Source organism: Triticum aestivum, chromosome 4B, assembly GCF_018294505.1.
Source record: "Triticum aestivum cultivar Chinese Spring chromosome 4B, IWGSC CS RefSeq v2.1, whole genome shotgun sequence".
Lineage (NCBI taxonomy): Eukaryota > Viridiplantae > Streptophyta > Magnoliopsida > Poales > Poaceae > Triticum > Triticum aestivum.
In genome coordinates, this window is record NC_057804.1 from 524,352,973 (window position 1) to 524,366,311 (window position 13,339).

At 40.2% G+C, this 13,339-nt stretch overlaps 1 protein-coding gene across 7 annotated transcripts; it reads left to right on the forward strand.

Annotated features, from left to right (window-relative positions):
• The first annotated feature begins 4,529 nt into the window (after window positions 1-4,529).
• LOC123093072 (putative serine protease HhoA) lies at window positions 4,530-11,357 on the forward strand. Of its 7 annotated transcripts, XR_006445019.1 has the most exons (12): window positions 4,531-4,939; window positions 5,024-5,176; window positions 7,058-7,218; window positions 7,462-7,746; window positions 7,828-7,955; window positions 8,502-8,619; window positions 8,695-8,787; window positions 8,898-8,972; window positions 9,051-9,138; window positions 10,387-10,445; window positions 10,972-11,041; window positions 11,145-11,357. XR_006445019.1 is itself a non-coding variant. In XM_044514961.1 (11 exons), exons 1-11 carry the CDS (start codon window positions 4,711-4,713, stop codon window positions 11,230-11,232), a joined length of 1,482 nt encoding a protein of 493 aa, XP_044370896.1. In that variant the 5' UTR covers window positions 4,530-4,710; the 3' UTR covers window positions 11,233-11,357. The 7 variants fall into 7 exon arrangements, 6 of the variants coding, with proteins under 6 accessions (XP_044370896.1, XP_044370894.1, XP_044370897.1 ...); XM_044514961.1 differs by lacking the exon at window positions 10,387-10,445 and having other exon boundaries at window positions 4,530-4,939; window positions 7,064-7,218; XM_044514959.1 differs by lacking the exon at window positions 10,387-10,445.
• Window positions 11,358-13,339: the final 1,982 nt, after the last annotated feature.

A 13,339-nucleotide genomic window follows, 5' to 3' on the forward strand; every position in this document is an offset into this window, starting at 1 on the left:
TTTATCTTGTCTACATCATGTCATCTTGCTTAAGGCATTACTCCATTCTTTCATGAACTTAATACACTAGATGCATGTTGGATAGCGGTCGATGTGTGGAGTAATAGTAGTAGATGCAGGCAGGAGCCGATCTACTAATATTGGATGTGATGCCTATATACATGATCATTGCCTTAGATATCGTCATAATTATTTGCTGTTCTGTCAGTTGCCCAACAGTAATTTGTTTACCCACAGTATGCTATTTTATCGAGAGAAGCCTATAGTGAAAACTATGGCCCCCGGGTCTATTTTCTATCATATATTTAAACCAAAAATACCTTGCTGCAATTTTCTTTTATTTATTTTATTTTGTATTTTTGTCAGATCTATCAATCAAAAACTATATCTTTTAATCTTGCTCGTAACTGTTGAGGGATTGACAACACCTCTATGTGTTGGGTTGCAAGTATTTGTTGTTTGTGTGCAGGTATTGTTTACATAGTGTTGCTTGGTTCTCCTACTGGATTGATAACCTTGGTTTCATAATCGAGGGAAATACTTATCTCTACTGTATTGCATCATCCTCTCCTCTTCGGGGAAATCCCAATGCAGCTCACAAGTAGCATGGAACAACACGTGCGGTTGGACGGTAATTGGTATGGGTGATTGTCCTAGTTCTCATAGGCTACATGGATGTACTAGAGGAACACCTTGGTGTTGCCTCCATGGTACATGCCCCGAGGGACTTGCCAAAATTATGAGATTCTGGAAAAGTCCAACTACTTTGGAGATTTTGAATTGCACTAGGATTCTGCAGAATCATGTGAAGATTTTAGAGAGTTGCACTAGGATTCTGCAGAATCATCTGAAGATTTTAGAGAGGCAACCGAGCTAAAGGTTTTCCAGGCCAAACCTTTTGTTTGAACTCTCCATTTCCAGACCAAGCCTAGGGTCAATTCTTTTCGCCTCATAATTCTCCATAATATGATTCTGGGATGCTGCCCACAGAATCGTTTGTCCAGTTCTTTTCTGTAATTCTAGCCTGTGATTGTTCTACGAGTTGTCTCTTTAAATGTCTGTAACGCCCCTAGAGTGGAGTGATGAATTGGTAACACTTGGTTATTTCTGACAGTTTCATGTCTAATATGAACACGAAAACGACATGCAAATCTCATAGACTATATAATATTACAATATAAAAGCGGGTTGCAAATATCATAAAGTGCTTAACATTACAATTTAGAACCGGAGTTGGAAATATCATACAGTGCTTAATATTACAAGTTAAAAGTGAGTTGCAAACTACAAATAGATGGATGATCTCAAGGTACAAGACTGGCAGCAATAGCCTCACGTGAAGCGGCCATGGTAGCATCATCGTCAGTTGGTAAAGCGTTGGCACCTGTAAACGATTGTGGAGGTTGCACACATGCATCATTGACAAACTTCTAAAAATGCTCGTGACATAACTTGCTATCAAAAATGTAGTTGTGAAGACACATTGCATGCAGTGATGATCATCTTTTGGGTCTCCGGTTTGTACCGTGGTATGCCTTTGAGAATACGCCGTTTCATCTTGAGAACACGAAACGATCTTTCAACAACATTACACAAAGAAGAATGTCGATGGTTGAATGTCTCATACCTCCCCATGGGAGGGTGTTATTGGAAATCAAGTACATGATACCATTGCCCTTTGTATGGTGCTAGATATCCAATTCTGTTGGGATATCCGAAGTCGAGAAGGTAGTATTTATCTACAATAAGACATCATGTATATAAGAATATGCATGCATACCGTACATAACATACATACAAGAGATTACTTGTGGGTGGTTGTGGATAATGTTCATAACGAACTATAGTATCACTCCATACACGTGTGTCATGAACAGATCCGGGCCATCCAGGAACAACAAAAGTGAACCTCATATCGAAATCACACACTGCCATGACATTTTCGGTTGGGTAGCCTTTCCTATTCATGTGTTGGGGCTCCAATTCCTTGGGCACAACCACTTTAATGTGTGTTCCTCTATGGCTCCAATAACATTTTTGAAATGAGGCCAGAACCTTGTTTTTCTAAGTATGGGATGAGGCTTAGAGAAAGATGGATCCATTGGTCTAATGTAGTCACCGGCCAAGCGGTCTACACACTCCAAAACCTCATGGAATTTTTTGTTAGTGACAGAACGACTATGCGTAAACCAATCTGCCACATTGTCAGTGGTCTGCGTTGTCCCCAAAGTCAATACAAAAAGCGCCAATGCTTATTTGAATGATATGTTGTAAGTTGACTTAAGCCCATATTTCTGAACCAACGGATCATGCAATGGGTAAAACATTGACCTCCGCATTCTGAACATAGTGTAGAAAGCTTTTGGATCCTTTCCCTTCTCTTCCACCCATTGGAGGCCTATAGCAAGGGGTAATCTTCTTGACACATACGACAACGATTTGCTTGACGACGCCATTTCCAAAGCAAATGCAAGCATTCCTGCCACAAATTCCTCATCTTCTTGTTTTTCTATCCATCTACCACAACCACATACACACATAGGAGGTTAACAACAAGATACATTACTAGCAAGTTCCAAGGATACAAGTCGAAAGTGCATACTTTGGTTCAAACCAAATAACATAGTTAAATACAATACAAGTTCAAAGGAAATACATGGGTTCAAAGCGAATAATATAGGAGAATACGATACAAGTTGAAAGCAATCGAAACATAGTTCACTATGATACAAGTTGAAAGCAATCGAAACATAGACGTTATACTTATTGTTGAACTCCCATGTTTTGTTTATCCATATCAGCCTCGCACTAGGCTCGTGACCCTTGAAGGCAGAGAAAACATCACGATTTGTCTGATCCCTGAAAAGTTGTGAAGCATAAAAATGGACATCACTCCCAGGTGCACCACCATCTGATTCGACCATGGCCATCATTTCGTGAATCTCTTGTCTTGCTGAAACTTGGGTCTCATCTCTCTTGTTCCTTGAATCAAAGAGGCCACCATACAGACAAATGCCTCATTTTTTGCATGCTCATTTGCCCGCTTTTCATTCATCTTAGGGCTTGGCGAATAAGGACATGCCCTCTTCTTCCCACCCTCTGCACGATTCACACGAGGTGTAACTTTGTTTTTTATCACCTTCACAACCATACTTATCATCCAAATTGATTCGAGATGTAGAACCTTGATATGTGGGAATTGGCACTCTCGCGTGCTCGTTTGTGACACAACAAGCATCAAACACCTTTTCCATTTTGTCCTCCTCCGCAAGTGGAGCATGCCGAAACTTGCTAGCCTGCGGACATGCCTGCAATGAAATAGCATGTATCCATGATAAATGAAATGAAATGAAAGAAGCAACATAACTCGGTAAAATGATAAAACAAAAAGGCACCTTCAACTCCAATGCCCACCACTCATCCATAGCGGCAATGGTCTTTGTATAAGGATCTCTTCCGACGCACAAAGCTTTTTGAAGCAATGTCTTCCATATAGCATAATCACTTCTACATGCATCCCACGAGTTTCTTAATTGTTGGTGCGAATAGTTTCTTCCTGAGCGCTCATTAAACTTAGTAAGCAAATTAACTTGTCATACATCGGACAAAGTGGTGTCTCCTGGGGCACGATTATTGGCTCACACCTCCTCTACACACACATCCATATAAATGGAATGAGCCACAACATCCCAATTGCTTTTGGATGCTTTACCTTTTCCATCTACAACAGTCACATGTCAATTTTTAATCTATATTTTTTTTACTAAGCATACATCAATCCATACCAATACAAAGTTAATAGTAAGCAATCAATCATATATAAGTACATTCCTTACAGATTTTCATACAATTTTTTTGCTAAATGTTGCATACCAAAAAAATTCAGTGTATGACATCAATCACATGTTTGCACCATCGAAACCATCCAATATTCCCTTGCTTTGCCGGCCGGAGGGAAGGAGGGTCGGCTGGTCAGGCGGGCGGACGCGTCCTACTGCAGGGACGGCCGGGCCGGGAGGAGTGGAGGAGAAGGGGCGGCGTCATAGGGGCCTCTCGCCGGTGGATCTGACAACGTCGGGGCCGGCAGCTGGCCGGCGGTGCGCCAAACCCTAGCTCGGGGTGGCTGAGACGATGGTTGTGTGGGGTGGACGAAGCGCTTCGTGAGAAATCCCCTGTTCTTTGCCTCGCTCGGTCGGGCCTCCCTGGTGGCACTCTGGTCGTAAATACAGTTGCCAATAGGGGTATTGGTTCAAAGTGAACCGTTTTATTTTGAGGGACTGGCTAGAATTATGAGAATTGCGAAGTTTCGATGATTCTAAACTACACTGTAATTTTGCGATAATTTTGGACAAGTCATGAAACAGAGATAAGTTCTTTTGTGATTTTAATTCGCCGAACAGTAATTCTTCACAATTGAGCCCAACTGGCCCTAGTCTGCTCAAAAGAACTCGTGCAATTTAATAATAAAGAAAAGATCTTTACCGATGGGCCTACGGAACAGATAATCGAAGCGGCGTGGGGGGCGGCCAGGCGGTCCCACCTGTCAGCTAGACGCCTTTTTTTTTACTGGAAACCCGGCTTCTTTGAAGTTGAGATTGAAGGGGCGGCCGGGCGGCGGCGGCGGCGGCGTGATCGCAAGAGGTTCCGTCCACTGCCACCCCTACGCAAGAGAAGAGGGTGATTCGTCGGGATCCCAGTTCGAGAAAGAAGATGAGCTCGGACTTGGAGAAATCCAAGAACAAAAGGGCCATGGCGGCCGTTCCGGAGGAAGTCCTGGCGAAGAAGAGGAATCTGGGGAGGGAGGAAGGGCAGGAAGAAGAAGAGAAAAAGGACTCGCCTGCTCTACTTCCCATGCCCAGAGGGAGCCGTGGCTGCTTCATCGATCCCAGGTGGCTCACCGCCAAGATTGCAAAGGATAAAATGGATGCCGCAAAATTAGGTCTGATTGGTTCCTCTCCCCATCCTCCGAATCAATCAATTAATCACCAATTGTGTGTGATCGATGCACATCATGTTCTTGTAGCAGCTCCCATTCCCCCGGTGAAGATTCCTACGCTTGAGCACTTTAAACCCCCGCCCAGGTTTCACACACGGGCGCTTCTCCCCTTGCGTGAATCTGGAAGCAAGGCGGCGCTCTCCGCTGCTAAATCTCTTGTTGGGATTTCATCATCTCTTGGTATGTATATGCTGCCCTCTGGGTTTAAGATTGACTAGCTGGCTGACCAAATGCGTGGATAGATTTACTATATAGCGTTATATTAGTACTACCTCTGATTGTAAACATGTATCTTCAAAGAAATCGTGTGATGTATTTTGATACTGTTGGGGAACATGTTGACGATTCTGATTAGCAGAGACAGGCAAAAGAGATTGCCAAACCAAAATAAAATAAAAATATAAAGGTAGGCGTATTGTTCTTTTTTATAAATATTTCTACCAACATATACATATGAAAATCCAACTTGTTTGGGACTGAAAGTCGTCGTCGTTGTTGTATATACATGTGAAAATCAAACATCTGTTGGAGGCCATGCAAATGTCCAAAACAATATGCATTTATAAATGGGGTGACTATTAGTTTTTCTGCTTACCCTGTGTGCAACTGTTGTCCATTTAATGTACCGCTACATTAGCATTGATATGTCAATTGAATAGAAAATAAAATAAACGCTAGGTCTTAAGAAAAGATTATTAGGACGTATTAAAGTTTCGGCAAGTCCTTCCGCATTCCATCTTCTGACCAATATCCTTTTTCAGAGACGATTTGCCAACTGGTACTAAAATGTGAACATCGATGGGTCAGGCATAAACCTTATGTTCTCTATTTGTCTTCCATGACCGGCCACATTATGGTTGTACTGCAACTGTATTTTTCATTAGTGCCATATCATGAGTCTAGTTCCTTCCACGCGCTCATCTAAGTATAGTTATCTTTCGTTGAAAGATGCTAAAACATCATTTGACTATTCTACTTTCTATTTCCTCCTGTTTTTAACTTCTTATCAAACATGAAGTGGTTTACTAATTTAATTAAATATAGTTTTATTCTACATCTTTTTTTTGTTGCATTTCATATATAAATCCGATCGTCTTCTATAAGTTGATTCCGAAAGTTAGTATTGTAATAAATTTTGTGTGGAGTATGTATGAAAAATCAAATTTTCTGATTTTCTTATGCCTCTTATTCCAATTTGTTTCACCTTATAAGAAATACTTTTTTGAAAGAAAACTATAAGAGAGATCCTACTCTATAAATAGAACCTAAATTTGCATGCATGAGGAGTTAAACTATGGTGGTTGGCTTGTTCATCCATTCAACCAGCCAACTGAGCTAGCTTCTATTGCATTGATTGCCTGTGTGGAATTTATGTGACTACCTCTTTTTTTTGTGGGCATTTTTTTTGTAAATCTCTGACAGGTGGCTTTATATGCGTACACATGTATTTGTTATTTTGAAAGTTTAGATTGTTTTTTATAAACTTGGTCAAACTTTATAAAATTTGACTTAGGTAAAAGCTAATATGTGGAGTAAATAAAAATGGAGGGAGTACAAAATATGTATGTATATACCCTGTTGCGAGCAAATTTCTCTTTCTTACTATTCTTATCCCTATCTTATATACTATTATTGTATTTGCTTTAGAACTCTACTTATTTTATTTACCTGTGCAAGTTCATCTCCTTCTGTAATTGGCTACTTGTAGTTGCCTAGATGTGTACATGTTGAATCCGTATCGGTCTAAATATATTGCTTGAACGTCTCTTTCTTTTCTTATACTATATATATGACGCTATTAACCCTGTTTAATTTATTTTGTCATGTATGTCTAATTAGTTAACACTAGCCATTGCTTTTCTACTACTTTAATAATAATATAACTGATAGATTGATTGATCGTCCCACAAATTGATGTATATACTATTAATCCCGGTTGTTTTTTTTTCCTGATGTGTATGTCTAGTTAACCATGGCCATTCATTTTCTATTACTTCAGTAATATAATAGATAGATAGATTGTCCTGCAACTTGATGTATATTTTGCATTCATCTGGATAGATATAGGTAGCAAGCCTCTAAAGCGGTGCTCTGGTTTATTGATTGATTGGGACGAGGAGAGCAAAACCTGCGTTGTTTTGACAACTGCACATCTGATTCGCACAAAGGATTCTCCTGTCAATGTCTGGTTTGGCGGAGAAGAGTATACTTCCAATGCTGATGTGAGCCAATGTTTTGTCTTTTAACTTCTATGCGTGTTTTTTCATTTTAGTTGATTCCAAATCACATTAATTATTACTTGGTGTAAGATAGTTAGTTTGAAATTGCATTTCTTTTGCTATTGGACTTCTCTAGTAACACAAAGAAGCAACAAATATGTTTGATTAAAAACATTTATGTACATCTAGATTTTCTTTGTAGGCATTACTCAGAATGTAATCTGATTCTTTCTCCAATGTTTTTAGGTCACTGTTCATTTACTAGATGGCACTAGTGAAAAGGGACAGCTGCTGTACTACCAGCCACACTATGATCTTGCTTTTGTGCGGGTTAAAGTGGACCAGCCTATCCAGTTGCCGTCTTTCAGTGAAGAAGTGACATTTGCTGAAGAAGTTCTTCGGCTAGGACGAGACAATATGTTAGATCTACGGATAACTTATGGTAGAGCTGCATATCAGAATCCAGTTATTGATGAGCGGTATCATTACATGTACTTTGATTGTGCAGATGATGATAACGACGATGACGAGGTAATATTTATTGTCACAAGATTGCATAATTGTTTAATGTTATATATTGCAATATGTTATGACTATTTTTGTATGTTGTAGTATGACAGCGGAGGGCTAGTCATTAGCTTGGATGGAAAAATTGTTGGAATGTTCAACATTAGCTCGAGGGGGTCTTTCATACCTTCTTCTATTTTGCTCAGTTGTGTGGATTTGTGGAAGAAATATGGGTGCGCTTCTCTCTATTTTTTCTCTCATGCAATTTAATTACTGTAAACTATGTTTGCGTAAATAGCTGCAATGGTTAATTCATGTATATATTTTTATGTTTGAACAAATAGCTACAAGTAATAATTTATCAATGATGGTGTAGCTGGGCATGTTGAGACTTAAAAACAATTCATGATGCCAACCACTTGTTGGAAAGAAGATGATTACCTTACCATTATACTCTACATGTCTTTACTATCGTTTACAGCTCAAGTGCAGACTGAATTTAATAGAGATCAATTGTGATAGTCGTCCGGTTTGTATTGAAATATGTCAATTTATTTTAACATAACATCATGGAAGATCCTTTTTGAGTCTTTTTCAACTCTCACTAATGTATCATTCCCTTTGAACTCTATTCAAATTGGCATATTGCTTTCTATTGTTTTTTTTTGCAACATGCTAGAAAGAAGTTGGATTCTGCTGAAGATGGCTCATTTAGAAAGTATAACTTGCTTGTGTATACCATGTTATAAATATGTTAATGATTATTTGATTTGGTATAGGCGCATCCCCCGGCCCCAACTTGGAATGGCGTTTGAGGCCATCAAGCTTCTAGAGCCTGCTCATGTTGACAAGATATGGCGCATGTGCCACATTGATGATGGTCTTGTTGTTCAAGAGGTATATACAGTGCCTTCCTGAATGTACTTAATTTCTCATGTGTATAGTGGTTAATTATTGCCAATTGAACCTTAGGTCTTGAAAGGATCTCCTGCTGATAAATTTGGAATCGAAAGAGGTGATATTGTTGAGTGTTTCAATGGAGAATCCATTTCTAATACTGTTGAGGTGAGTGCATTAGATATTTGTAGGTTTCAAATGAAGTGACAATAAGTTACATCTGCGTGACATTGGGTAACTTCATGCTCTTGATTCTGTGTTTTTTCTGCAATTATCAGTTGGAGAATAGGTTGATGAACACATGCAAGGGCCTTTCAGACAATTATAATGACCTTATTGAAGTTCATGTTTCTGTAAGTTCAGTTCTTGATTGATCCTAATCTTATTACTAAAATGCTAGCGCTAACAAATGTGTTATGCTGACTGTATAGGTTGGGGTGTTTCACACGCTTAAAAAACAGCGAAGGATTGGAGAGTTGACTGTAAGTGTATCCGATCTTGGAGAAGTTATTGCAAGAGGTACACATCTCCTATTTTAACCTAGTCCCATCTAAAAATTATCTTGAGGGTTAATTTGATTTATTCCTCTCTGAATTTCTAGAGATAAAAAAATGCCACTGCAGAAAAACGACTTATCAAAAATGCCACCGCAACTTCCCTATACTTTGAAATATGTCGTTATGCCCGATTCCACACTAGTACCGGTCAATAGCCTCTTGTATTTCGCTTCGTATGCCTGCAGATAGGACACTTACCTGTAGAGATCAAATTTGCCCCAGCCTCTTACCACACATCTAGCTATCTCAAACCCCTAGCAGAAAACCCCAATCCGCTTCTCCCCTGCACAGTCTGCACCCAGCCTCCAACCGCCTCTGCCTGACTGCTTCTACCCCGGCGACTTGCCGCCACTACCTGTGCTCTTTCTTCAGTTAGCTCCCCGCCGGCTCCCTGCATCCTACGGTCCGCAGCGACGAACTGCGCAGTTTCTCCCCTGCCTGCTGACTTGGACTCATGCTCATGACAGCCCACGGGCTCCAACTGCCTTCGCTGCCTACCAATGTTCGAGTCGTCACGGGGAGGAGCGGCAGTTGTGCCTCCCCGTTCGCCTGTTCTAGTCACCGTGAACTGCAGGTTGCTCCGCCCAGTCCTGTTCCATGTCTGCAATGTATGTGCTGCAGCTTGCCACAATTTGCTGCAATGCGGTGTTTTTCTATTTCAGGTAGCTAAGTCTGTTACCAAAATATTGAGCATGATGACCATGATGTTGACATGTCCAGAAAGGATCAGTTTTTACCAAAAACTTGAGCATGACATCTACACATTTTACCAAAAAATTGAGCATGACTTCAGGTTGGAACAACTAGAAATCTATGAGTTCACACAATATAAAGCATCAGATTGGCAATAAAAGTTCCATGTTGTGTTGAGCATCTGGTTCACCAAAGATTTCAATGTTCAAACATGCAAGTTGAAGTTGACAATAGAAGCTCCATAATTCTTCACACAAGTTCACAAAATACAAGTTCTCTGCACAAAATACAGTTGACAAGTTCTTGTGCAACGATCTATAAGATAAAACATAGTACCAAGTAAGAAGCAATGATATGTAAAACAAATTAACACGAGGGAAAACATTAGTTTGAAGTTCGGTCTTCACCAACATCAGATAAGATCATAAGAGTTCCTGCTCGGATTCTGGCTCATCGCATGTTTTCTTTGTATGGCCCACTCCTTTACATATTTTGCACCTGACCACCTTTCTACCAGGTTCAAGAAAAATCTCCTAATTCTCTGCTTCTTAGGTCTGTCTAGAGTCCTTGGAGAAGGTGAGTGTACTTTGCAACCCAAGTGGATTTTACACTCAATTGTGTCTTATTTGTGAATCTGTCATGGATGGTGCTGACCCAGCATATGCTGCCCTAAACTTCTCAATGCTGTAAAAATTATCCACATGTGCTTGGATCTCAGCTCCCCTGATTGAGCAGATGAAGGCCAATGCATGAAGGCATGGCTTCCCAGAAACTTGACACACTCTGCATGAACATGTGCTATCTTTTAGGTTCATGACGCGTCTTCTCACATTAAACTTACCCATAATGAGCTCTCTAATACAGCCCCTTGAAGTCCTTAATTTGACCATTAAAACTTTTTTCAAACCATGCAAGAGGGCTGCATGTATTTCAGTATAAGAAATAAAAGAGGTTCTGGTAAATGGCTGGTGCCCAGCAAAAATAATTGTTGAGAACAGAGTTCATCCATGCTTTCGTTACCAAAGCATCCATGTTAGGTTGTGTGTAGACTTGTAAATTTTAGGATTATTTTGGGCTAAGAGATCCATGTTTGTGCTTGTAGGTTTGCCAACCCATAGGATTCTGGGCATGAATTTTGTGTTGTGTGACATGTTGCAAAGAACGTGGATTAAGTACTGCTTGCATTTTGCTCCCTCAGTTTATATAGATACAAAACATTGACCTCGATAGAGGCGTCGTTATTTGGCACTCATGTTGATGTTATTCTTTGTGCAGATCCTACTGTCTCATGAACTCGCTGCCAGAAAAGGGATGCCAGGCTACTAGATGTTTCTGTGCTGGGCGTACTGTGTTGGATACTTGACCTGTGACCATAGCCAGTACTCTAGATATTAGAAATGACTTTATAATTTCTATATATGAGTAAACTGCACAATCCGCCGGAAAAGCTTTTTGGGTGTGTCGAATAGCAACACACCACATTGATCCGTTGCGTGTTCTTCCACATCGCAAGTGGAGCTCCGAGTGCATTCTTCCTTTGTGGTGTCTCTGGTGGGATGAACTTGATCGACGGCACATTTGGCAGCTTGAACTTCGTCTGCCACACATTCTTCTTTTTTGGTGTCGGCGGTGGGATACTCTTGGTCCCGTGCATTCTTCCTCTTTTTTTGGTGTCACCGGGAGTGGCCTTGGTCCGCCGCAGATTCTTCTTCGGTATTTCCGGTGGAGTGATCTTGATCCGTGACACATTCTTTCTTGGCAACGCTACTGTGCCAATTCAAGCAAGAGCGCTAAAATCACTTATTGAACATTCTTTCCTTTTGAAATCAATTCTTGAAATCATATTTTGCCAATGTCACGCACATTGTTTCTTTCTGAAACCATTGCTTGACATAATAAAGAAGTGTTAAAATCACCTTTTGAACTTTCAAATTATTTTTTTAATCTTTGAATTAATTTTTATTCTATGATAATATCTAAACTTGATTAAAAAATTATCCTGAAGCCAGCCAACTCATGACTTAAACAGTGGACAACGTGTGTGTTTTGAGAGGGACCAATCATATGGATAGACTCTAGAGGTGTGTACAATATGATAACCCAATTCTCTCAACATGCAAAGTGTTCACCTCAACGTTCACACTAAGTCATGCATTTATGTCTTCTCTCACACTAAGTCATGCATTTATGTCTTCTCTCATACTAAGTCATGCATTTTAAGTCTGCCACATAAGCAAGCAATGGATTTAACCTATAAATTATACTCCCTCCGTTCCTTGATATAAGGTGTATAGATTTTTTGCATTAGTCTATGCATGTAACGCTCCCTTATTATACATGCATGTTAGTCATACTTCATAGTTTGTTCAAAATGGCATTTTAACTGTGATTTAAAAGTTTTTTTCCTATTTTAGACACATTTTTTATTGATTTTCAAGAGCATATATTTTTATTATATTTAATTATTTCTAGCAACATTTTATGCCTTTTTCACAAAATTACAGCCGTGGGCATCATCTAGTTGACAAAAAAAATGCTTCGGGCGTATGCTGCTTCTGTCGGGTGCAATCCTAGCCCTGTCTCCCACTAGCATTTTCCTTCCTCCTCGATGTCGTCAGTGGTCGTCGCCGAGTGAAGCCCGCGTAATACTGGTGTCTGCAGGGCCTATCCTCCTCTCGCTTGGCTCGAGGGGTGCCGCGGGCGGCCCTCCATGGCAAGGGTGCATGATTCTTGGTGGCTTTTGGCGGTTGGGGGTTACAAATGAAAGGGTAACAACATGGGTTTGGCAATAATATGGTTTTGGTAGTTGAGAAAAGTATTTAAGTTGTGATTTAAGATGAATTATTAGGCCATGTTGGATTACGATAACTTTAATATGAGGCCAATGTATGGAAAGGAGTAACAGAAGATGGTATTGGTTACGACAATAGATAAGGCCATATGAGTTGAGATGAGTTGAGTTATGACCGCTTGGATCGTGCTGACTTTAATTTAGTAATGGACAAGTTTGGGAAAGGCACTGTGTTGTTCAGATTGCACGCGAGACGAGGTCGCGGTAAGTCAAGTTTATTTACTTTCTAGTCTAGCGGTAAGTTTATTTGTATTCTTGCTTGGATAGTATTGTTGTTGTTGCTTAAACTTTGTTATTGCTTTGTTACTGGTTTGTTTGATTGCTGTATATTCATATGTCTTACAAGTTCATTCAAAGTACTTACCTGGCCTTGTATGTCGCCAGATTTTGAAGAAGATGAATAAGCTAAATGGTCGCCTCAGCCAGTACTATGAGCTGTGAAGCCCAGCCAAGCCGCCAGTGTAGTCTTCCGCTACCAGATAGCTCTATCGTAGAGATTTACACCACATACTCTTGTAATCGTGTTGTAAACTCCGTTATATTAATAAAGTCATGTTTGGAGCATTGTGTCATGAGTCTGGCGCATGTCGGGAAGTTATCCTGGGCCGACATGTGCTGG